Raw genomic sequence first — 23,918 nt, 5'->3', positions numbered from 1 at the left:
GAGTGAGACTCTATGTAGAAGCGTACTATCTATGTAGTCTCGGGACCCCGTGTCCCGACCCTGACTCAGATCCCCCATCATTCCGCCGTTCTCGCCTACCGTTTTAGGTGGGCAGTCTGTCGAAGAAGGGGTGACTATAAGTAAATTAGTGTGTGAGATATCTCTTTTAGACAACGACAAACCCTCGTTCATATGTGCCTCTCTTATCCGCAAGGCATTTGCCCCTCTCACGAAATGCCAGGTCTCTCTCGTCGACATCGATGATGCTCCAGGCTTGGCCTTCCTCATTTGGTAATAGCAAAAATTCATGATCCTTGTTTCAACTACCAGCGTGATGACCCTTTCCCAAGACGAAGCCCCGGACATCAAAGCGCGAGTGGCGAAGATGAAAGGTTGAAGCGTAGGTATGGGCATCAAGGCATAGCGGAGGTGATGGTCTAGATATACAAAGGATAAAGTGACAAAGGCGGATATATATTGTGAGAATCTGAAATGTTAAAGAGAAACAGAAAAGGAAATAGAAACAAAGTCAAAGCGTACTGAGTCAGGATCGTTCAAGTCCTTGATGAAGCGCGCGTCCAACGTACGCTAAAAGAAAAACCTTCCTTACAGAGATCTCGTTTAGAGACGAACTCGAAGGGTGCAAACGTCTTGAACACCTCCAGGGGGCGATGAGTCGCAACTTCAGTGGTGTATGGAGAAGATGGGTGTTTGGCAGAAGTGAGTGATGCTTGGGGAGAAAGTGAGCGCTTATTCGCAATGCTAGGACTTGATTTAACCCCTTATGCATAGAGATGGCAAATCCTGCAACTCAACGTACGATAACGGAGTGTACCTACAACCCGCCCTACTCCTTGATACGCCAGAAAAATGTATTTCAACCAACGCGCCTCAAAGAGCTCTGACGTACTCCGGGATGTACTAGACCCGTTCGTTCCCATCTTCGGGAACATCTGGGCTAACCTCCGCGATCCTACTCTCTACCTCCTGATGTATTTGATCCTGGGCGGTGGTTACTGCATGAGACGGATGATGAGGAGAAGAAACATGATCTGAGGGCTTATTTGTTGGATTGTGGAAGCAGTCACTGCACATGTCTTCATAATCGACCGTTCTATCGTGCTGATCTGAACGCGTCAAGAATTCCGGCTGTTTGAAAGAGAAATCAGGAGGTGGTCCAGCTGTATATCAGCACGTATATACGAGGGCTGGTAGGAGGGAGGGTGGCTTTATCTAGACCGAAGTAAAATTCCTTCGGATCTCCTACCCATACAAAACGCGCAGTCCATCGAAAGGCGTACGATAGGGTATTATAGCGTACGCGGATCTTGAGTGCACATCGGCATCCAACTAGCATCTGCATTTCAAGCACATCAGCAGATGTTTAGAGACCGCTTTGACGGATATGGTAGCAAGGACGAAGTGACCGTTTGTCTTCGCGACCATGTCCGTCAAAAGTATTCTTGAATGCGCAGCGCAACGCTTGACATCACCTCGATTTTGTGTGCCCATCTCCATTTCAGATATGTCGGGAGATATTCAAGAATAATTTGACGGACATCGACAGACGAAGCGCAGCCAAGAGCTCAGCACCGCCTGGCTCTACATCTCATGTACTAGTTTGGCGAGGCTTCAGAAGAACGACGGGCCGATTTTTGTCTTGCCAGCGCTTCTCGCGAAAGCAAATCTAGGTATTGGATACATTCGCCCGAAGCGCTGGCAAGACCAATAAAGAGGGTAGAGACTTTATTGGAACCTGACATTGTTACCATTACCAATGCAGGATCCAAAAAAGTCACTTACTATCTTCACGCCATCTCCTTCTGAAGACGGTCCAAAGCCGTGTGCTTTCACTTACCAGGCTTACGGAAGAGAAAGGGAAATAAGATAAGCGTCGTGTGTTGTGGAGTCGAAACTAATATGCTGCTGACTAAGCTACGCAAGCCATGGCAAACATCATGATGCTTTTCACCATCGAAGTTCATCATTTACTGCAAGCGACAGTACTTAATCACTGACATGAACCCTTGAGCATCATTGTCAGTCTACAATCGCTCGCCTCCGCCGATATACCCAATATAGCTCCATTTGGCATCTAGGCGGAAGCGAGTGCTGGCGCTGCATCAACATTGAACCTACCTCTGCATCGCGGCAGCATGGAAGTATGGTCCGCTGATTTATACCATTCTCGTGGCGAATTCGAGTTGTTTGCTGACCACGCAAGGCCAGATGAAGCGGCAGGTGATGGCCCAATATCATTCTAGCACCTATGATAACGTGGTCATCGTCAACTCATCGAGTCCGCTATGTCATACTCTATCTTCGCTATCATTTTCAAAGCCGCCTTTGCTATGCATTGGAACGGTGTCACTATTCAGCTAAGCAGACAAAACCTGAGCTACTGCGTCTCTGATGTTAGTTTTCCCAGGAATTGCCCAATTATTCATCATCATGCGTGTTGCACGGGGTCGGGCAGTTACACGCGACTGGCCGAGTCGGCTGCAGCACTTACGACTATAGTATTATCAGGGACACAGCAGAACAATCAAACGATGAGCGGATAGGTAGGCCAGAACAGGACGTTGTTCAGCCGTATTCTGTTTCCGCGAACGCAGCAGAAGCAGACGTGTGTATAGCATGGCATGATGTAATGTTCGTTTAACTTTATCCTTGATTTATACCTGAATGGAATGTTCCTTAGTTGCTTTACACCCTGCTGAAGGTCTTTGTATGAAGCAGGGACGGGACTGTCACAGACTATCAACATTCCGCGGTGTCATGACGGAAGGTCTTGGCCCAGGAGGCTGTTCTCGACTCTCAGATTGAAATTTAGAGGTACTGTCCATATGCCAATGGCCATGGGAATTTGAAAGGGCTTATCACTCACATAAAAGGGTTGCTCATACCCGCTGTCGCTCAGCATGCCGCAGCCTGTCACAGAAGCCTCTCCCTGGTGGAAACTCTTCTCCGGGCTTTCCATATAACTACCACTTCCCCAATCATCTCTCGCTATACTCTTAGTTACCTCCACCACTTGCCAGTGGATAGACAGCCTCGGCAACTCGTATCTCGGTGTGTTGTCTCAAACATCCCCTCCCCTCGTCAGTGACTACGCTCGGAGTCATGTCATCCTACACCCCACAGACAGATCTGTCGCTTGAACGATCTCGACTCGATGGAATGGTCGTAGGTGGTGTATCCTACGGTATGTTTTCGGACAATATACATCCTTCAGAAGTTGATATATATGTATACCGCAATAGGCGTATTCTTTCTCCTCACAGTACAAACCTGGATCGCTCTCGTACAGCGGTCTCGATATGGAGATAAAACTGTGGGCCATCGTCGCGCGCTTATTTTGTACATCTTCATCACGTTCGTGTTGCGGACGGTAGCCTTTGCTGCGAACGCGAAATATACGGAGATGATTTGGATAGACCTTCGTGATGCACCTGGTGGCCCGGTCGCTCTAATTGTGAATGAAATGGATTATCGTATCAACGTTTTGGCGATTTCTTGGCAAGAATTTTTGCTTATATATCTCCAGACTAGTGTTGACGCTTTGTCTCGTCTAGTGGTCACATCCAAGAGTGGTTTATGCAAGCTCTGCTCGTGAGCTGAACAATTCGTCACACGGGTGCAACCCTGACGCCTTATATACTTAGCTTCACCGATGTTTCGTGATATGGAATTGGGCAAGACGCGTGACGATCCCGATGATCACACTCTATATTGCGATGATCGGTGAAGCTCGTCATTTATCAAGCGGCAGTAGTGACTGACATTTTGAGCAGCACTGTCTATTTGCGGACTGATTCAGGCGAGCAACGGTGCCGTACTTTATAAAATCAACGTCATACTTGTCTACCTTTGCTTCCATGTGGGGCTCACTGTGATTTATACCATCCTCGTGGTTAATCGTCTGCTTTCCATGCGAAGCCAGATGAAGCGTGTCGTGGCCGAATATGATTCTAGCACCTATGACACTGTCGTCCTCATGGTCATCGAGTCCGCCTTGTTATATTCTGTCTTCGCTATGATTTTCATAGTTGCCTTTGCTCTGCATTGGAACGATGTCTCCACCGTATGCTTCTTGTCTATTAGCTCAATACAGGTAAGCAGACACAAACCTGTGTTACCTGCGTCTCTGATGCTAGTTTTTTGTTGAATCAGGGTATTGCTCAATTATTCATCATCCTTCGCGTCGCACGGGGTCAGGCAGTTACACACGAATGGTCGAGCCGCGCTGCTGCACCTACGACTGTAGTATTTGCAGAGACTATATCAGCGCATTCAAATGGTGAACAGATAAATAGGCCACAGCAGGACCTTGTTCAGACATATTCTACTTCCGCGAAGGCAGCGGGAGTAGACGCGTGTATAGCATAAAATGATGTGACGTTGTTTAACTTTATATGTACTTGGTTGAAACCTGAATGTGATTTTCGCGCTACAGCCTGTTTAAGGTATTTGTATGAAGCAGGGATGGGGCTGTGACAGACTATTGCGCGGTGTCATGACGAAAGGTCAAAGGAGACTGTTCTTAGCTCTCAGATTAAAATCTAGAGGTACTGTACATATACCAAAGGCTATGGGAATTTGAAAGAGCTTATCACTTACGTGAAAGGGTCGCTCATACCCGCTATCGCTCAGCATGCCGCAACCTGTCGCAGCCTGTCATAGAAGCCTGGCTCCCTGGTGGACCCTGGTGGAAACTCTTTTCCGGGCTTTCCATATAACTACCACTTCCTCACTCATCTTTCACTATCCTCTTGGTTGCCTCCACCACTTGCCAGTAGATAGGCAGCCTCGACAACTCGTATCTCGGCGTCTCGTTCCAAATATCCCCTCCCCTCGTCAGTGACCACGCTTGGAGTCATGTCATCCTACACCCCACAGACAGATCTGTCGCTTGAACGATCTCGACTCGATGGAATGGTCTTAGGGGGTGTATCCTACGGTATGTTTTCGGACAATATATATCCTTCGGAAGTTGATATATATGTATACCGCAATAGGCGTATTTTTTCTCTTCACAGTACAAACCTGGATCGCTCTCGTACAGCGGCCTCGACATGGAGATAAAACTGTGGGCCATCGTCGCGCGCTTATTTTGTACATCTTCATCACGTTCGTGTTGGGGACGATAGCCTTCGCTGCGAACGCAAAATATACGGAGATGATTTGGATAGACCTTCGTGATGCACCTGGTGGCCCGACCGCTCTAATTGTGAATGAAATGGATTATCGTATCAACGTTTTGGCGATTTCTTGGCAAGAATTTTTGCTCATATATCTCTAGACTAGTGTTGACGTCTTGTCTCGTCTAGTGGTCACATCCAAGAGTGGCTTATGCAGGCTCTGCTCGTGAGCTGAACAGTTTGTCACACGGGTGCAACCCTGACGCCTTATATACTTAGCTTCACCGATGTTTCGTGATATGGAATTGGGCAAGACGCGTGATGATCCCGATGATCACTCTCTATGCTACCATGATAGGTGAAGTTCATCATATACCAGCGACAACACTAGTCACCGACATCTTAAGCAGCGCTGTCTATTTGCAGCCTGATCCAGGCGAGCAACGGTGCCGTAATTTACAAAATCGACGTCATACTTGTCTACCTCTGCTTCCATGTGGGGCTCACTTCGATTTATACCATCCTCGTGGTTGGTCGTTTGCTTTCCATGCGAAGCCAGATGAAGCGTGTCGTGGCCGAATATGATTCTAGCACCTATGACACTGTCGTCCTCATGGTCATCGAGTCCGCCTTGTTATATTCTGTCTTCGCTATGATTTTCATAGTTGCCTTTGCTCTGCATTGGAACGATGTCTCCACCGTATGCTTCTTGTCTATTAGCTCAATACAGGTAAGCAGACACAAACCTGTGTTACCTGCGTCTCTGATGCTAGTTTTTTGTTGAATCAGGGTATTGCTCAATTATTCATCATCCTTCGCGTCGCACGGGGTCAGGCAGTTACACACGAATGGTCGAGCCGCACTGCTGCTGCACCTACGACTGTAGTATTCGCAGAGACTGTATCGGCAGGTTCAAACAATGAAGGGATTAATAGCCCACCACATGAGACATGTTCTGCTTCCGCGAAGGCAGCGGGAGTAGCCGTGTGTATAGCATAAAATGATGTGACATCGTTTAACCTTATACCTGCATGTGATCTTCTTTGTTTGTGTTACAGCCTGTTGAAGGTATTTGTCTGAAGCAGGGATGGGGGTGGGACGCTCTCGCACCCCAGGAGGCAATTATTGGCTCCCGCATGGACATCTCGAGGTACTGTACTGTTACCTTATGTCATTTTTTGTGGGAAAGAGCCCTTTTACAGATGCTAGTTTTTGATCGCAAGTCGACAGGGTGGATTGCTATCACTCACGTAAACGGGTCACTAATACCCACTGTCGCTCAGGGCCTGTCGCAGATGGGCCTTAGTCGCCCTGACGGAAACCCTAGTATTCCTATTTGTCTATATAAGTAACTGCTTCTTCCCCACTTGTCTCTCACTACCTACTCGTCTCTCACTATCGTCTTGGTTGCCCTCATCCCCTGACCTCGTCAGTGACCAAACTCGGGGTCATGTTATCCGACCAGGCAGCTCTGTGGCTTGAACGATCTCGTCTTGATGGAATGGTCTTAGGGGGTGTATCCTACGGTGTGTTTTTGGTCAATATACACAATTTGGAAGTTGACATATGATATTACAACAGGCATATACTTTTTCCTTACAGTACAAACCTGGATGGTTGTCATGCAGCAGCCTCGATATGGGGGTAGAAGCCGTCGCGTGCTTCTTTTTTACATCTTCATCACGTTCGTATTGGGGACGGTATCCTTTGCTGCGAACGCGAAATATACGGAGATGATTTGGATAGACCTTCGGGATGTACCTGCGAGCCCGGCCGTTCTAATCCAAGACCAAATGACCTATCCTATCAACGTTCTAGCGATTTCCACGTAAGCAGTTTTGCCTATACATCTCCAGAGTAGTGGTTTTAATGCCTCGTCTCGTTAGTGGTCACATCCAGGAGTGGTTTATGCAAGCTCTACTTGTGAGCCGAATAGTTCGTCGTATGGAACTCCGTGCAAGCCTGACGCCTTGTATACATAGCTTCACCGATGTTTCGTGATATGGAATTGGGCGAGATGCGTGATGATCCCTATGATCACGCTCTACATCGCCATGATAGGTGAAGTCCATCATTTACCAGCAACAGTACCGGTCACTGACATCTTAAACAGCAGTATCTATTCTCGTTCAGATCCAGGCGAGCACCGGTGTTGTATATTACAATATCGACGTCATACTTGTCTACCTCTCCATCGAAGTGGGTATCGGTGTCATTTACACCATTCTGGTGGCGAATCGTTTGCTCGTCATGCGAAGCCTGATGAAACAGGTCGCCCAATATGACTCTAGCACCTATGACACTGTCATTCTCATGGTCGTCGAGTCTGCTATGTCATACTCTATCTTCGCTGTTATTTTCATAGTGTCCTTTGCTCTGCATCTAAACGCTATCACTACTGTATGCTACCTGTCTGTTTGCCAAGTCCAGGTAAGCAGACAAAACCTGAGTTAACATGTCTTTGATCCTCGTTTTTTGTCGATCCAGGGCATTGCTCAATTATTCATCATCCTTCGCGTTGCACGGGGCCTGGCAGATCCACAAGATTGGTCGAGTCGAATTGCTGCAGCACCTACGATTACAGTATTCTCAGGTTTTGTATCGGACACAACGGGAAAATCAAATGATGAAAGTATAGCGAGGCCAGAGCAAGCCATTGTTTAAACGTCTTCTGCTTGTGCGAAGGCAGCGGAAGTAGACGTGTGTATAGCATGAAATGATGTGACTTTATCCTTGACACTTGTACTTGATTTATACCCGAATGTTATTGTTTACACCCCAGGCAGCAGCCTGTTGAACGTTTTTGTATAAATACCCTTGAGTGAGGTCATGTATCGACAATTGCCGCAGCACACGCAACAATTCTTCGTTTTTTTCTGCAAATTAAATCACGTCGATGACCGAGTGCGTCCCAGTCTGGCGAATGGGTAGAATCTGAGAGCGTGCTTACCCGTGTCGCCCAGGCATCAGTAAAACCTCGACTTAATCAGACTTTTTTGGACTTTTCGATGGATTTCACTTCTTTTCAAAAATGAGTGGCCTTTTCAATTGTTTTTCTTAATTCACTGCCTGGTCCCAGCTTGAGTATCAGGAATAGTTTATTATTATTATCCACGTCTGTTGCAATGGTTGGAGTTCACAATTTGTAAATATTAGAGTCTGTTCGGATAAACCAAATTTTGCCAAATTTCAGAAATATGGTGCTTTGTAATGCTGGGGGTCAGTGTGACATATGTGACAAGCCATATCGATAACATGCCCGCTACACGATCTACTACTAGATTGACTCATTCAAGTCGTAACCGCTGTGGACGTCTACAACACACCATGGTCCGTGGAAGGAAGAGCGCACTGGAGGGTCAAGATGCGTCTGAAACCAAAGACCGATGCATCTGGACACAAGACGACGAAACACACCTCATCCAGTTCATCACTACACACCAGTCTAAGGGTGGCGATGGACTGAACTTTGACAGGACCTTCTGGACCTCTGTTGCTACTGAGATGACTAAACATACTACACAAGGTGCACCAAAGACACTCGAAACATGTCAATCAAAATGGACATGGGTAAGTTTTTATTGCATCGCATCAGTACTACTAGCCTAGAGTCTGTACTGATAAGACCTTCAGCTCCGTAGCACGTTCGGTGTTGTCGACAAAGTAGTGAACTATTCTGGCTTGTCATACAGTCTGGACCATGGCGCCAACATTACAGCTGTATCTGAGACGGTATGGACTGAGATATTGAAAGTAAGTGCTGCCAATGCTCCGCTACCACTGGCAGCTACTAATATGATGCAGTCTACTCCCACCGCAAAGCCATTCAAGAATAATGGCTGGGTGCACTACGAAGCAATGAAGGAACTCTTGCCATCAAAAACATGTGGCAACCATGCTTTCTACACCCACATGCCTGCCGATAACATTGCACTGGTAGGGGCTCTGAGTCAAGCTACCACTTCTCAGCCCCTAGCTGGCATGAGTTTTGATGAAGCCAATATAGTTGACCAGGAGAAAGCATTGGACGACATCGAGTATGGTGCCGACACTTCACCAGATGTAGATATCAACATGTTGCCACCCTCTCCCTTTGATGCGGCACAATGGCCCACCTTCACACCCTCTACGCCGGGCACTTCTACTATTGGCAGTGGTAAATGAAAAGCAGGTGGAGAGTCAGGTGACAATATGAGAACCTTTGCTCGCCCTCCGGGCTCTACAAAATCCGCATCTGAGTCAGGGAAGTCCGTCAAGTCACAGTGTGTGGCTATCCCACAAGCTTTCCAAGACATGAGTAAGGAGATTCATAATCTCACCAACTCCTTTGATCATGCAACAGATGTCATGCAAGAGCGCACAACTCAGGTTGCCTCACGTCCCGTGGTGGATCCCATTCCGGTGCGCAAGCAGAAGGCTATCATTCAGCTGCAGAAGGAGGGTCTGGAGGACCATGAAATAGTGGAGATTATCAAGCATTTCCAAGCTGATGTTGCCATAGCTGATTCATACCTTGTCATCGAGAAGGAGAGCACCCGGAAGCTTTTCTTATCAACCTACTTGAACTAGATTTTCGCTGTATCATGCTTGCATTTGACGTTGTTAGTACTACTAGAAGTAGTATCGAATATCATGACACTTTGTTGCGCAACTGTCTATGAAACATTGACACAAACAACTATGAAAAATTGACGCAAACAACTACAAAAAATTGACGCAAACAACTACGAAAAATTGACGCAAATGACTATGAAAAATTGATGCAAACAACTACAAAAGATTGTCCCCTATGACCGACTGACCTCTCTGCTGTCTCGTCCAACAGTAGTCCTCCCACATCCGAAGGGCAATTGCGTCACGATGTTGGTGTGCACGAGTGCGTGCCTCTGCAGTGGGAGGACCTTCTGCAAGTGTGCCGACATCATACTCAGGCTCATTCAAGTCAACCTGGCGGTAGTCCATCATATCATTCGGGTCATGAATACGGATGACATTGTGCACCAGGCACAATGCCGCAGGGATACGAACCTGCACGTCCATTGCATAATGAGGTGGGAGAAGCAGGATTTTGAAGTGGTTCTTGAGCATGCCAAAAATACGCTCAACAACGTTTCGGAGCATGGCGTGGCGTAGATTGAATAGTTCTCTGTGATTACAAGGCCTAAAAACAATATAAGTACAAGTAGATCGTAGCCTAAGTTGAATATTACTTACGCCTGACGTCCACGACCCCATTCAGCGAGATGGTAGCATACTCCATGATATGGCACAAGTAGCTCGTCACATGCAGCAAATCCTGCATCAGCAAGATAGTATTTGCCTGGAGGGATGTTGAATTCTATAATGCGAGCATCATGATAGACACATGCATTGGCTGCTGACCCCTCCCAGCCATTCAGTATGTAAAGGAACGACATGTTGAAGGAGCAGGCTGCGAGACAGTTGTAACTTAAGTTGCCTTTACGATCACGAGCTGCATCACGATCATTGGCACTAGGGTGGCATGTGATATGAGTACCGTCTATAGCGCCAATGGCATCGGAGAAGTATGGGTAGTATTTGGGGTTTTGAAGGATTTCGAGAGGTGTCGGACTGTCTGCGCTGGGTAGCCGGACATATAATGAATAAATAGGGGGGGAGGAAAATGCGTTGAGAATACGTTTGAAATACCTTCAAAAATAAGCAAATTTGTTGCTAACCAGTGCTGGGGAATAACCTACTTTGATATCGTCTCATTGGAGTGCTGAAAGTGTTCATCAAGATGGTGAACAGAGAGACCTGTGACACATGCATACAAGAAGATGGCGAGCTGCTCCTCAAGCATGACATATTTTGAACTCTTGCACCCTGAATCGCGAAGTAGATTCAACAGTACATAGAACACATGGCCACACACCAAGTTCACATTGTATGTGATCTGGGTGTCCTGTGAGGAGTTCGTTGACCCATGCCATTCCAGACAGGGCTGAAGTATGATAGGGCTGCTTGTCATAGTGAGTTTGTGAGTGATCTTGGAGTACTTGGCCAGCAGCATCAGCAATAGCCATCGCTACACGAGCAGCACCACGGAACATATTGTCTATCCAGTGCAGCTCGTATACATCCAGCTGGTCAGAGTCCACCACATCAGCACAATTGGGATCTTCATCCGCACTGTCATCGTGTTCCTTGATGACGGTGCCATCTTGGTCTAGTGGGTCTAGCAGATTGAGGTCAGCATTGAGGTCATTGGGATCCATGGTGTTGCACAACAATATCACGTATGGGCTCATCGATATCACTGTTATCAGCGTGACATCATTTTCGGTCTCCGACTATTTGGTCTTGTATGTGTTAAACTGGAATTTCGAAGTTGGTTGGCAAAAAACATTGTCCAAACAGACCCTTACCACTTCAGGAGAGGATTTGAAAATAAAAATTATCTGTACTCTGTGCCACTTACTGGTAACAAATTTCTGTTTTTGTGTTTTTAAACATGTTTCTTAGGTTTATAAAAGATATTGGAATACATAGGTTTGGATCAGGCAGTGAATTAAGAAGAAAAATTGAAAAAAGGCCACTCATTTTTGAAAAGAAGTGAAAACCATTGAAAAGTCCAAAAAAGTCTGATTAAGTAAGTTTTACTGATGCACAAGGAGCCCGGGGGGTGCAAGTTTGAATTAACAACACCTCAGATTTATCAGAAAGTTAGATGTGCATGGTCATGAAATGTTGGGAAACTTCATGCATATCAGTCAATGAGCTTGGCCATTTTGCATTTTGTATAGAACCTTGTGGTATTCATTTTGCTGATCATGATCCTGTTTGAGTTGCATGTTGCAATCATTTTGCCAACTTTGTTTCTTGTCAATTTATCCCAGTGCCGAGATACACCACTTCTGTCCTGTTATTTCAACCACAAATTTCAAATATTGTACCCTGTGAAGATCATTGCTTAAACCTTGCTTGGGAGCTTAATGTGGTCACTGCTTTTGCCCCTGTTAGGTACTGTGCCGGCTCAGGAGGCAGAGGGGTCGAGGCTTGGCTTCAGCTCTTGCGCTGCGCCCTTAGCCTAGTATGTGCCCCGAATTTGGAGTGGGTCTGACTTTGTCCGACAATAGGACGAGTGGACCGCTTCGGTCCGCTTTGAGGGTTGGGAAGTAAGAGCTACTAGCGGTGAGCCGACTAGGAGCGGGGCAGAGAAGGCAGGGAGTGATGCGGAGGGTGGATAGGAGCAGGGGAAGGTTTGGTAGGAGCAGGGAAGGTGGAGGATGGGAAAAGGGACAAGGAGAATATTGATAGGGGTGGAGGAATAAGGGAAGCACTTAGAGCACGGCTCTAAGTTGGAGCAGAGGGTCAGAGGATCGGAGGGTTGGAGGCGACAACAAGTTGAGACTTGTGTCCAGAGGAGGCAAGGTCCTACTGAGAATTCTCACAAGAGGTAACTGCGAGAAGACAAGTAATATTAAGACTGAGGAAAATATCTAAGTACATGATATGTTATATACTTCTATGTATGAGGCAGTGACCAGGATAACTATGTTGTAAAGCTATGTACCAAGGATATAATTTGTAAGTACTTACACAGGTGAAGACATAAGTCGGAGTGGATATCAATATGTACACGTCGGATCAGTGATCAAGTGGCAATGGGAATTACCAGTGATCCAGAAGTAAGGGTCTATATACCGAAGGGGAAAGTATATATCTAAAAGGGGAAAGAGGTCCAGTTGAATGGAGATGTTATGGAAGGGGACTGGTTGAGCAGTTGAGTGGAAACGTAGGAGTGGGTGTGGATGATGATTGGATGGAGCAGAGGATGGGTGGAGTGGAGGTGATCGGAAAGTGGAGCGGATATTGATATTAGAGTGGTCGGATCAGGTATATGACAGCCCCAGGAATTCATGTGTAGGGATCTGCAGGGGTAAACCTGCAGGTATCAAGAGAATAACCCATACCCATAACCATCATTTACCTGTACCTGTACACCCATGGGTACCTAAGGGTATGTAATGATTAATGGGTTGAGTCGACAATGACGATGACGAAAAGCAACTATGTTGACTACCTACATGTGCAGTACATGTGTCCACATGATTATGTAAGCTACACTAGAGCTGCCGAGATTATATTTCTATCACAACCCCTTGAATGAGACATGGTCTATGTACCACTGCAAGTAATCATATGAGCAAAGTGGAACTAAGGGATAGTGTATCAGAGGAAAGGAATGCGGGGTGAGTAAGATTGGCTTGTGTTTCCTTACAAGAATCTGATGAGTCAGATTCGGGGTCCATTGATGGTGATGGGCATTTCTTGGCAATGTGGCCGAAACCATGACAGTTGAAACACACTAGTGGGTCAGTGTTGGTATCGTGGTGAAATTTGCCTCGTCACTAGGTGGCATGGTATGCTGTCCCTGACTGATCATGATGGTGGGATTCTTCATTCAGCATTTGTTTGACAATGGAGGCAATGCTAAGATCATTGAGTGGGGTAGCACCTATGGTGGTAATGAGGGGGGAGTACTCAGGAGGTAAGCCATGGGGGAGTGTGACAATGACAATGGTTTTGTTGACATTGAAACCGGCAGACTTGAGACAGAAAGAGAGGTCTTGAACAGAGGCAACCCAGGCCTGCATTGGTTGATCATGCTCCTTGACCATGGTTGAGAGCTTGCGAAGCATGGAAAAAATGCGGCCGAAGCCATGGGACTGGTGGATACGTGAGAGGTTGTCCCAGATAGCCTTGGGATCACCATCATCATTATGAGCATGAGGGAGTTGGGAAGTGGAGAGGTGAAAAATGATTTTTGCTTTCGCGAGCCGCTGCTTGCGGACGAATGTTTTCATTGCCTTGTGTTAAGGTCGTGCTCAAGGGAAGAGTAACTCAAAGGGCTTGGCTTCAGCTCATGTGCTGCGCCCCTTACCCGAGTACGTGCCCTTAATTTCTGAGGGGCAGAAGGGAAGTCCGACAGAAGTCCAGGTAAGTCTGGAGGTCAGACACAGGGGGAGTTCGATGGAACTCCAGAAGGCTAGGAGTGAATAGAGTAAGGCTACTTTGGACAAGTCTGGAGTAGAAACAGAACAGAGTTAGACTACCCTAAGGTAGAACCAGAGATATAGTCTTAAGGATTAAACCCAAGACTCAGAGGTGGACAAGAGATCAGGCTCAAGTCCGGAGAGACAGGAATGAGCAGGAACTAAGATGATATTTGAACCGAGGAGGTACTGGAATTTTACAGGAGTTTATATACTGTAGATATCATGTAAGTAATCAGTCAGCAAAGTAAAAGCTATGCCCGAAGCATATTGAAAGTCTATTAGTAAGTGTACAACAGATCAAAGAAATGAAATCGGAAATGAAGTGCAGATGGACAGATCAGTAAGCAAAGCGGAAAGGTGTACAACCGGTAGCCAGAGAGCAGTATTCTAAAAGGAGATAGGTGTGAGTCCGGAGATGAAAGCAGAGCGCCAGGCAGACAACAGGATGGAGACCTGGACTTTTGTAGGGGAGAATCCGGAATTCTGGGTCTGGAGGTATGGGATATGACACCTTGGCATTCAGTCTGAGATTGGGCTTAGTCTCTGTACCATTCACTACATCCAAAAGGTCTTGTTCATCCAGCAATGCTTCCATCTGCATGCTCCACTCAGCGTAGTTCATATCATTGAGTTTCTCGAAGGCGAGTTTTGACATAGTGGACAGTTGGTGGGGAAAATGAGGGGTGGTATACAGGCAGACAAAACAAAAAATGGCTGGATTCAAGGTTCTCGGCTAACCTAAACAGCTGGATTCTGGGTTCTAGCCGACCCGACGGCTCGGTTCAAGGCCTAGCTTGCCTATAGGGTCGAGTTATAGCTCAAGGGACTGTTCAGTGGCAATTCAAATTGAAGCTGGGCCAGTGGGGGCATGGTGGCATGCACAATATGATGTCAACACACACCTTATCAATCTGTTGAGCTTCTTGGGCACCTCTGGTATCATCAACCACTGAGTGAGAAGCATACAAACATTGAAATTCTGTGCGAACAAGTTCTTTAGCAGTTTCAATCCACTCTGGCTTCCAGCCTGCAGACTTGAAGTATGAGAATTTGTGGCATGGGTGCAGCACTAAGGCAAAGTAAGGATCACAAAGTACAAAGTGGCAATGTAGCAAAAAAAAATGCACTCATAGTAATGTGGTACACCTCAGATAAGTTAGTGAGAGAGTAGTATCAGTTGAGAGTCTGTTTTGCAAGACCAAGTGCAGCACATATAGCAGGCTCCAGCTGTTCCTTCTTGATGATGCAATTTGTGAAGACTTGGTTGATGTGGTCCATGGTCAGGATGACCATACCTAAGTTTGGCATTGAACGAGAGAAATACAATGTTGCATCTTTGAGAAGCTATTGAATGACTGAGCCACTGATCATGTGACACATTGTGTGTGAATGTTGCCTTCAGTATATCCTGCAGCTGTCTTGCCAGTGACCACTTGTCTTCATTTAGCTCATATGCATCCAATCCCAATTTACATGTGTCAGTTATTGCATCAATTGCCTTTCGGTATTCCAATGTGAAGTCAAGCATATTTAATGTCAAATTCCACCAGGTGGATACATCTTGTGGGATGATTCAGATAGGGAGATCTAGGTCATTGAGGATTGTTTTCCATGCTGGGAGAATGATGGTTGTTGAATGGATGATTTTATATGCAAGTTTCCAGAGCTGTCAGGAAGATCAGTAAGTCCAAGTTGCTTGCTTTTTTAAAATCTAACCTTGACTAGAACAAGTTTCAGTGGGTGGATACTGTCAGTCAGTTGCTCACACTCTTCCTCTTCCAACAGCTGCAATTCATCCACCCAGCCCTCATTGTTGTCAACATTGTCTATGCCCTTGTTTGGGTCCTCATCTGCCATTTGTGTGTCCTTGATATCAATATCTCTGGTAAGTTTGTTGAGTTCTTTGTCCCTGCTACTAACAGATCCATTTCCCTTTGATTTAGGTGTGTCGAACTCGCAGATTAGTGACTTTGCAATGAAATTCACAATGTGTAAAAAGCATTGTGTTCAGTTTGTATCACCTGCAAAATGGGCAACATGATCTGCAAGTTCAGCAACTAGTGTGTTGTTTGACAACACATTGTTTGCTGTGACTCTTAGCATCTGTCATGGTGCATATGTATTGAGCGCTGATGATTACTCGTGTCGGTAAGTCCCTTATCTGATATTATAAAGTTGTTTAGAATGCATGCAAATGCATCTGCTAGATTTGCACTGGTATGGGACTATGATCAGTATCAGCATGTGTTGCATGTTTTGGTAAGGGTTCCTACCTTCACAACCTGTTACACAAAACCTCTCGGATGAGATCTGGTGGCACTAAACCCAGCAAGTGGTGTTCATAGTGTGGCTTTCAGCACTAGCCCAGCAAGGAGCTTGCCTATGCTTGGTTTAAGTAAGGGCCGAGGCCCTTACTTGCATAGAGTCAATTGGAGATTTCTCAAGGATACAATCCAAGAGAACAGATTTCAACTCAAGAGTATCGTCTCAAGAGGAGATGGTTCTTTGCACTGAGGGAGTTCTCTTAGGTAAGAGAAGTTCAGACCCAAAGACAAGTACAAGATGAGAACTGAGTAGATTCAAGTTAGAGAATCTATCTACTAGAAGACAGGTATATATAAGTAATGTGGAGGTACCAGTTGAACGGTAAGAGTAAAGGGTATGCAGAGGCAGTACCGAGATAGCGGTAAGGGTCAGGGGTATGTATGAGTCACAATCAGAAAAGGGTAAGAAGTACTGGTGGAACGGTAAGGGCAAGGGTAGGGCATAGGGTTATATAGAAGCATCAGCTTCTATGATATAGGGGAAAGAAGCAAGAGCTTCTCATGTTTCAAGACAACATAATCAAAGAAAGAAAGATATAAATGGAAACATAACCATGGTTCAGGTCTAGATGAGTCTGAAGAATGAAATAACACATAACACTCATGTTACTGTAACACAACCTCAACGATGTCAAGTATTATTGACAATGGCTGACCTTCATGCTGTAGATGCACAGATATAGCTACATATGCCCTATGGTTGGGCGATGTCCAGGTATCTGTGGCAAAATTCAACTCACTGTCATAATTCTGGTAAGTCATTATTATTTAAATTGTGTCACTGCATGCTAAATTCAACTTACTTGTAGCATTCATGCTATATGCTGACATGTCTTAATGAAGACTTGTTTGACATCACGTGTGATTGTTGATGGTGAAGGTATGTAATATTCTGGGCATCCTGTCTTCATTGGGTTCTGAAATCCTCGATCATTGACAGTTTCAAATGGCTGTAGACTCTCCAACACCCAACATACAATCTCTGCCCTTGTCAAGTCCTCTCAGTACTTGTTCTGAACAATTCCAGCATGTGACCCACCTTGTTTCTGAACATGTGTGTTGACAATGAGAGTACATAACCTTCCCTTTTCCTTTTTGTTCAAGTGATGTTTTGATTGACCTGTTATACCAAGTGTAACACAGGCAAACAATCAATTAGCAAGACAGTCGGTCTTGTGATACATTCTAGACAGATTTCTAAAGACTGTCCAAAGTCAAAGAAAGGCTCAGAACTGAAGAGGTATCTTAGAGTCAAGTCAGAAGTGTCAAAGGAAAATCAGTGTAGGTTAAGCTGAAGAATCAGCATAACCTAGCTACTGTTTATATAGTAGTATGGGTACAGGGTGTGAAGTAATAATATGTAATGACCAGTAAGCTACATGTGTGAAAAATGAGGCATCTGAGTCATACCAAACTAAATATACACTGATAAGAGACATGCGTGGTAAGCGTGGATCAAGGGAAAGAAGAAAAGAAGTTCATGGAACACAGCCATAACATCACCCTGTTTCAAGCAGATTCTTGATAACACCATCTTGTGCAGCAGCAGTGTTGCCAGATTCCATTACAGCTTGCAAGGCTGCATCTCCCCAGCAGCTTTTGACATGTTTTTGCCTATTGCTGGTTGATTTTGCATCTTTCTTGTCAAGGTACCATCAAATGCAATGTTTGCAGCCCCATGCTGTGCACTTGAACACATGGCAGCAGTGCTTGTCATGATATTCAATTTCTGGTACTGGTTCAAAGAACACATAGATCAATGATGTCCAATCGTTCATTATCCTTTCTATAGTAATCACGTCACATAATGATTAGCTTTTCATTGTGATTCTTTGAGTGTGTACATACTTAGTTCAGTCTCCAATGATTCACCAGGATCTTTGACTTCAATGTCACTCTTATCAGATACATCAGAGTCAATTGTGATAGCATCTGCATGAGCTAGCTCCTCTTCTTCTGTGCAGACAGTAGCTCAATAGGAAGTCAATGATGGACCTTTGTTAGTAGTCCAAGTCTGTTCGACATCAACAGATGCCATTATCTTGGTCCTTTTTGATGCAATGGTGGAAGTAGAAGCCTTATCTGAATCAGTGGCTTTCCGCTTGGTTCAGCTGTCTTCCATGGCCATAGCCAGTACCTTCTCTGTGGGTTTAATTATCCTTTTAGGTAACATCTTGTGACACTTGGAGAAGAGTGAGGAAATATTTTAAGGTTTTTGTTCTAAATGTGGTAGTAGAGTGGTATTGTACAGCTATGGACAATAAGGTACATTAGTGGTCCAGGGGTGTGACCAGTGGTCTGGGGGTACTATCAGTAGTTCAGGGGTCCAGGGGTCCTGAGGTCACTACCCATACCCCTACCCTTAGCTACCCCTACCCATGACCCCCAGGGGTTACCCATACCCCTGCCTATCCCTACCAGGAGAACATTCAGAATCAGAATCACATATCATATGTGCCCAAACCCAGAACATCTCCAAGCCTGAATCTGCCATCAATGTGGGTAGGGACTTTCTTCATGGTACAAATTACTGTAGAAACTCAATAGAGAAAATCTAACCAACACAAGAGGGAATTGTTGGATTCTGGATCAAAGTCCAAGCAGGACACATCCAAATGAGAGATTGCAAGCACAACCATACAACATTTGACATTGGCTGTCATATAGTATGTTATAAACTGTCAATTCCTATGCTATGAAATTTTCTTTATATCACTATGCTAAATACCTATAAAGTTACCAAGTCCTTTGTTTGTACATCTCAGTTCCTATTGAAGACTGAGATGTAAGCCTTATGTTTCCCATGCTAGTGATTATAATGAGCTAACATACCCAGTAGAATATATTTGTCTTAACAGCTCACTTCCCACTCTCACTTGTCTGTGATCACCATAGGAATGAGGAAAGGTCTTACCACATGTTATGAGCTGGCTTGTGCCGGCCTTAACCAGCTCAAGCTGTGGTTCATACATTCTTGGCTTTAGCTGGTTTGTGTGCATTAGGAAAAGTCCCAGTTGCTTTTTTTACTTATTTCATCACTTAATTACATGAAAAGGGACATATCAGTTGATTGAGTGAAAAAGCGCGAGCTGCTTAATTAAGCCCACTTGTCATCTGGATTTTCGCTGATTTCACACTTATTTCACTTAAATAAGCAGAAAAAGCAGTATAAGCATAGGTGGGCATGTAGGCAAAAAAGCAGTCAGCGGCAGAAAACATGATAGTGGCACTGGGGGAAAACATGATAGTATGTGGTGGAAAACAACTGTAGGACAGCAATATTCATGCACTGGCAGGTGCTGCAACAACAACAAAATCCTACAACAATGGATGTTAGTGAGAGGACGCCTGAATGATAAATACTACTTATAAATCATAGCACACTCATCATCCTCCAACTTGTCCTCGCTGAGCAAGCCCGATGGTGTTTCAGAGACATCATTCAAGGTGGCACACGCCATCTGTACTGTGGTCTCCAGGTATCCAGCGGGCTTGCCTAGCAGAGATTTGATGAATGAATTAGTCAGTTTAGCCCAGCGAGCTGCCAAAAATAAGAACAGAACATTGGTCTCCTTTCCAGTAGCTTTGTTGAGGATCTTTGGCAGCTTGATGCTAACCCAACCTCTCGATGCGGACAACAGAACATTTTGAGCTTTGAGTTCTTTCTGTGCAATCATGGTGATAGCGCGCTCGATCTGAAAAAAATGAGCATGATTAAGGCATTTTGAATTAAACTCACTGCTGCAGCAGAAAGAGCAAGAGGGTGTAACATCCCCCTCATTGCAGGTGCATGCATGTCAAAGGAGCGAACCTCCACATACCCATTGATGGTGTGGAGGTGTGCTGTGCCAAATAGCTGCAATACGAAGGGTGAGCGGTATGCAGTGAGTGGAGATGGACTGTCAGGGTCCTCAAACAAGAATGCCCAGTCAACAAGAAGGGATTTGGTTAGCTCAACAGGATCCACATCGGAATTTTGCATCAAAAAGTCCATGATGATGACTAGCCCTGTAGAGCCAAAATTGCTGTGCCATTCTGAAATGTGTTGTGCAGTCTGTATAGATATAGTAAAAGTCACTAAAACTAGAAGTTGAGCACTACCTTGGCAGGTCAGGCAATTGCAGTTGATGGGCGGGTGCGACAAGGACTCGGAGCATCTGTGGTGGATATGACTTTACAGATGAGGGAGACAATTTTGCTGGAGCAAGAGGAAATAATAGAAATGGGGTTTCAGTTGAGAAAAAACTTGTAAGTCCCACCCAACAGGCGCCGACTGTGGCATGCGCTCACTAATCAGGGTTTTACCTATAGTATCGAACTTTGTATAGTACTATTACTAGTACGTGTGTTCTGCACTTCAAATTCTCTGTTTTACTCTTTTTTTTCTGGATTTTACAGTCAATATGTCTGTCACTCGCAGGGACCACAGTTCTCTTCAGTTTCCTTGTGGTTACTTACAGTGTGCACATCATTTCAAGACTCAGGGAGGGTGCAAAAAGCACTGGAATGCTTTGCACCCAATATTCAGACAAGCTCCTACTACCACCAGTGTCTCACATACCACTACAGTTGAAGATCAGCCTGAAGTACTGGACGGCCACTTCCTAGCAGGTGACAACCTTCCTGCAGGTATATCTGGCCCAGGTCAGGCACTCAATGAGCCTGACATTCCAGATGATATGAACACAGAATTTTTGGGGCCAGGCGACAGATTATACCGCAACTATCACCCAAAACTAAATGGTATGTTTCATTAAATCCTTCCAGCTAGCTACAACTAACACAAATATTAATGTAAGCTCGTCCTTGTGATGTGACAGGATGATTCCTCACAGATGGAGTGCCCCCAACACCACCTCCTAGCAAGTCACCTGATGACTGGACTCCATATTGAAATCATGTTGAGTTCAAGACCACAGAATTTCTGTACACACACAACCAAATGTCTGCTGGGGACATCAATATCTTATTGGATCTTTGGGCCACAACCCTTCTTAAACACAATGACAAGCCTCCATTTGCGGACTGCCATGATTTGTATAAAACTATTGACACTACGCCAGTGGGTGATGTCAAATGGCAATTGCTCAAGGTCCAGTACACTGGGGAGAAGCCAGAAACCTCTCAGTTCTGGCAACTCAAAAACCTTCTCAACCTCCTCCAGAACCCCACCATCACCCCTTCACCTACTACACCCTGGCTGATTGTTAGGTACCGTGCCGACTCAGGAAGCAGAGGGGTCGGGGCTTGGCTTCAGCTCTTGCGCTGCACCCTTAGCCGAGTACGTGCCCCGAATTTGGAGCGGGTCTGATGTTGTCTGATGGTAGGATGAATGGTCCACTTTGGTCTGCTTTGAGGGTCAGGGAGTAAGAGCTACTAGTGGTGGGCTGACTAGGAGTGGAGCGGAGAAGGCAGGGAGTGATGCGGAGAGTGGATAGGAGCAGGGGAATGTTGGTAGGGGCGGGAAAGGCGGAGGATAATGCGGAGGGGCGAAGGAGGATATTTGATAGGGGCAGAGTAATAATGGAAGGACTTAGAGCATGGCTCTAAGTCAGAGTGGAGGGTCGGAGGGTCGGAGGTGACAACAAGTTGAGACTTGTGTCCAGAGGAGGCAAGGTCCTACTGAGAATTCTCACAAGAGGTAACTGCGAGAAGACAAGTAATATTAAGACTGAGGAAAATATCTAAGTACATGATATGTTATATACTTTTATGTATGAGGCAGTGACCAGGATAACTATGTTGTAAAGCTATGTACCAAGGATATAGTTTGTAAGTACTTTACACAGGCGAAGACATAAGTCGGAGCGGATATCAATATGTACGCGTCAGATCAGCGATCGGGTGGTAATAGGAATTACCGGTGATCCGAAAGTAAGGGTCTATGTACCAAAGGGGAAAGTATATATCTAATAAGGGAAAGAGATCCAGTTGAATGGAGATGTTATGGAAGGGGACCGGTTGAGCGGTTGAGTGGAAGCGTAGGGCGGAATGTGGACTTGTGATTGGATGGAGCGGAGGATGGATGGAGCGGAGGGGGTCAGAAAGTGGAGCGGATATCAATATTGGAACGGTCGGATCAGATATATGACACCGATCACCGCATCCACTGGTACCTCTGGCTGATCCGCTACAATAGGCCACCTTTGCCCTCATCCGCGATAAATCTGTAGTGCCATTGGCGGCTGAGGAGGTATGTATCACACTAGTTGCTGTTGATCGCGTCAGTGATCTGTGATAGCGATCCATGATATACACAGCATGTAGCTCACTCACTGGATTCATAGGACCCATGTCAGGCTTCAAAGTTTTTGTGGTGCCATTAAGGTTTTACTATGTGAGTGAATGGTGTTTTAGTCTTGAGTACAGGATACTGTCATATCCCATACCTCTGGATCTGGAATTCTGGATCCCCTCCACTAAAGTCCGGTTCTCTGTCCTGTTATTTTGCCTGGTGCTCCGCCTTCATCTCTGTACTCACCCCTATCTCCTTTTAGAATAGTTATTGCTCCGGCTACCGGTTATGTCCTTTTCGCTATGCTTACTGATCCGTCCGTTCTGACTTCATTTCCGACCTCACTGCTTTGATCTGTTATCCACTTACTAATAGACTTTCCACATGCTTCATACATAGCCCTTACTTTGCTGACTGATTTACTTACATGATACCTACAGTATATAAACTCCTGTAATACTCCAGAACTCCTCAGTTCGAATATCATCTTAGTTCTGCTCATTCCTGCATCTCTGGACTTGAGTCTCATCTCTTGTCTACCTCTGAGTCTTAGGGGTTAAACCTTAGGACTAATTCTCCAGCTCTACCTTAGGGTAGTCTACACTCTGTTCCATTTCTACTCCGGACTTGTCCGTAGTAGTCTTACTCTGTTCTCTCATAGTCTTCCAGAGTTCTGCTGAACTCCCTTGACGTCTGACCTCTGGACTTCCCAGACTTCCGTCAGACTTCCCCTCTGCCCCTCACTGAAGCTGAAGCCCTTTGAGTAACCTCCTCCTTGAGCACGACCTTAACAGATACCAGTACTTACTCTGAGTTGATAATTGGCGTCTATCGACAATTTCCTTTTTCGGACGACCCCTATACAATACTAGTATATGCAACTCTTACTAGTACTACTACTACTACTACTTATTTGCACTTAAATTTTTTTTTCTTTCACTTTTTTCGCTATCTGGACCTGTGAATTTGAACACGCACTTTTGCAAAAGTATATTAAGTGTGAAAATTAATGTCTTAAGTAAGTAAGTGACAAATAAAGTAAGAAATGTTGGAGTCTGAACGATCCGAGTGATCAGAGATGAAGAAGACTGACTGATCCAAAATGGTTGAGGAGGGAGAGTGACAGGTGGTCCAAGCCAAAGCCAAAACAGACATTGACAAGTGACGTATTGACGTCGGCTCGTGTCCTGCAATA

General features: G+C 45.3%; 8 protein-coding genes across 8 annotated transcripts; 5 read left to right on the top strand and 3 right to left on the bottom strand.

Moving 5' to 3' along the window:
- Window positions 1-3,123: 3,123 nt before the first annotated feature.
- Window positions 3,124-4,812, top strand: EDB91DRAFT_1227372 (uncharacterized protein; the record flags this gene model as incomplete). The annotated part of the gene is made up of 5 exons (XM_041321005.1): window positions 3,124-3,205; window positions 3,264-3,574; window positions 3,666-3,744; window positions 3,795-4,114; window positions 4,174-4,812. The coding sequence occupies 5 exons, from the start codon at window positions 3,124-3,126 to the stop codon at window positions 4,387-4,389; spliced, it is 1,008 nt and encodes a 335-aa protein (XP_041173293.1). The 3' UTR covers window positions 4,390-4,812.
- On the top strand, window positions 4,695-6,198 carry EDB91DRAFT_738697 (uncharacterized protein). Its single transcript, XM_041328246.1, has 6 exons — window positions 4,695-4,960; window positions 5,019-5,274; window positions 5,331-5,367; window positions 5,421-5,499; window positions 5,552-5,871; window positions 5,931-6,198. The coding sequence occupies exons 1-6, from the start codon at window positions 4,879-4,881 to the stop codon at window positions 6,138-6,140; spliced, it is 984 nt and encodes a 327-aa protein (XP_041173292.1). The 5' UTR covers window positions 4,695-4,878; the 3' UTR covers window positions 6,141-6,198.
- Window positions 6,199-6,208: 10 nt separating this feature from the next.
- Window positions 6,209-6,743, top strand: EDB91DRAFT_1155893 (uncharacterized protein). Its single transcript, XM_041319608.1, has 4 exons — window positions 6,209-6,321; window positions 6,344-6,372; window positions 6,425-6,667; window positions 6,723-6,743. Exons 1-3 carry the CDS (start codon window positions 6,310-6,312, stop codon window positions 6,621-6,623), a joined length of 240 nt encoding a protein of 79 aa, XP_041173291.1. The 5' UTR covers window positions 6,209-6,309; the 3' UTR covers window positions 6,624-6,667; window positions 6,723-6,743.
- Window positions 6,744-6,779: 36 nt separating this feature from the next.
- On the top strand, window positions 6,780-7,917 carry EDB91DRAFT_1206823 (uncharacterized protein). Its single transcript, XM_041320714.1, has 5 exons — window positions 6,780-6,969; window positions 7,028-7,064; window positions 7,124-7,202; window positions 7,255-7,571; window positions 7,629-7,917. The coding sequence occupies exons 1-5, from the start codon at window positions 6,875-6,877 to the stop codon at window positions 7,803-7,805; spliced, it is 705 nt and encodes a 234-aa protein (XP_041173290.1). The 5' UTR covers window positions 6,780-6,874; the 3' UTR covers window positions 7,806-7,917.
- Window positions 7,918-15,868: 7,951 nt separating this feature from the next.
- EDB91DRAFT_1059095 (uncharacterized protein) lies at window positions 15,869-16,168 on the bottom strand (the record flags this gene model as incomplete). Its single annotated transcript, XM_041314215.1, has 1 exon — window positions 15,869-16,168. A coding segment is annotated over one exon (300 nt), but the record flags the coding sequence as incomplete, so codon positions are not given.
- Window positions 16,169-17,094: 926 nt separating this feature from the next.
- On the bottom strand, window positions 17,095-18,266 carry EDB91DRAFT_1239010 (uncharacterized protein; the record flags this gene model as incomplete). The annotated part of the gene is made up of 6 exons (XM_041321793.1): window positions 17,095-17,238; window positions 17,334-17,445; window positions 17,528-17,608; window positions 17,829-17,863; window positions 18,018-18,128; window positions 18,186-18,266. The coding sequence occupies 6 exons, from the start codon at window positions 18,264-18,266 to the stop codon at window positions 17,095-17,097; spliced, it is 564 nt and encodes a 187-aa protein (XP_041173288.1).
- Window positions 18,267-19,850: 1,584 nt separating this feature from the next.
- Window positions 19,851-20,482, bottom strand: EDB91DRAFT_1252421 (uncharacterized protein; the record flags this gene model as incomplete). Its single annotated transcript, XM_041323507.1, has 2 exons — window positions 19,851-20,183; window positions 20,228-20,482. The coding sequence occupies 2 exons, from the start codon at window positions 20,480-20,482 to the stop codon at window positions 19,851-19,853; spliced, it is 588 nt and encodes a 195-aa protein (XP_041173287.1).
- A 948-nt stretch (window positions 20,483-21,430) lies between these two features.
- On the top strand, window positions 21,431-22,080 carry EDB91DRAFT_1307047 (uncharacterized protein; the record flags this gene model as incomplete). The annotated part of the gene is made up of 2 exons (XM_041325052.1): window positions 21,431-21,769; window positions 21,816-22,080. The coding sequence occupies 2 exons, from the start codon at window positions 21,431-21,433 to the stop codon at window positions 21,924-21,926; spliced, it is 450 nt and encodes a 149-aa protein (XP_041173286.1). The 3' UTR covers window positions 21,927-22,080.
- Window positions 22,081-23,918: the final 1,838 nt, after the last annotated feature.

The sequence above is a fragment of the Suillus paluster genome, assembly GCF_016628075.1.
Source record: "Suillus paluster strain FC165 chromosome Unknown EDB91scaffold_67, whole genome shotgun sequence".
NCBI lineage: Eukaryota > Fungi > Basidiomycota > Agaricomycetes > Boletales > Suillaceae > Suillus > Suillus paluster.
This window is presented reverse-complemented; position numbering and strand designations above follow the sequence as displayed.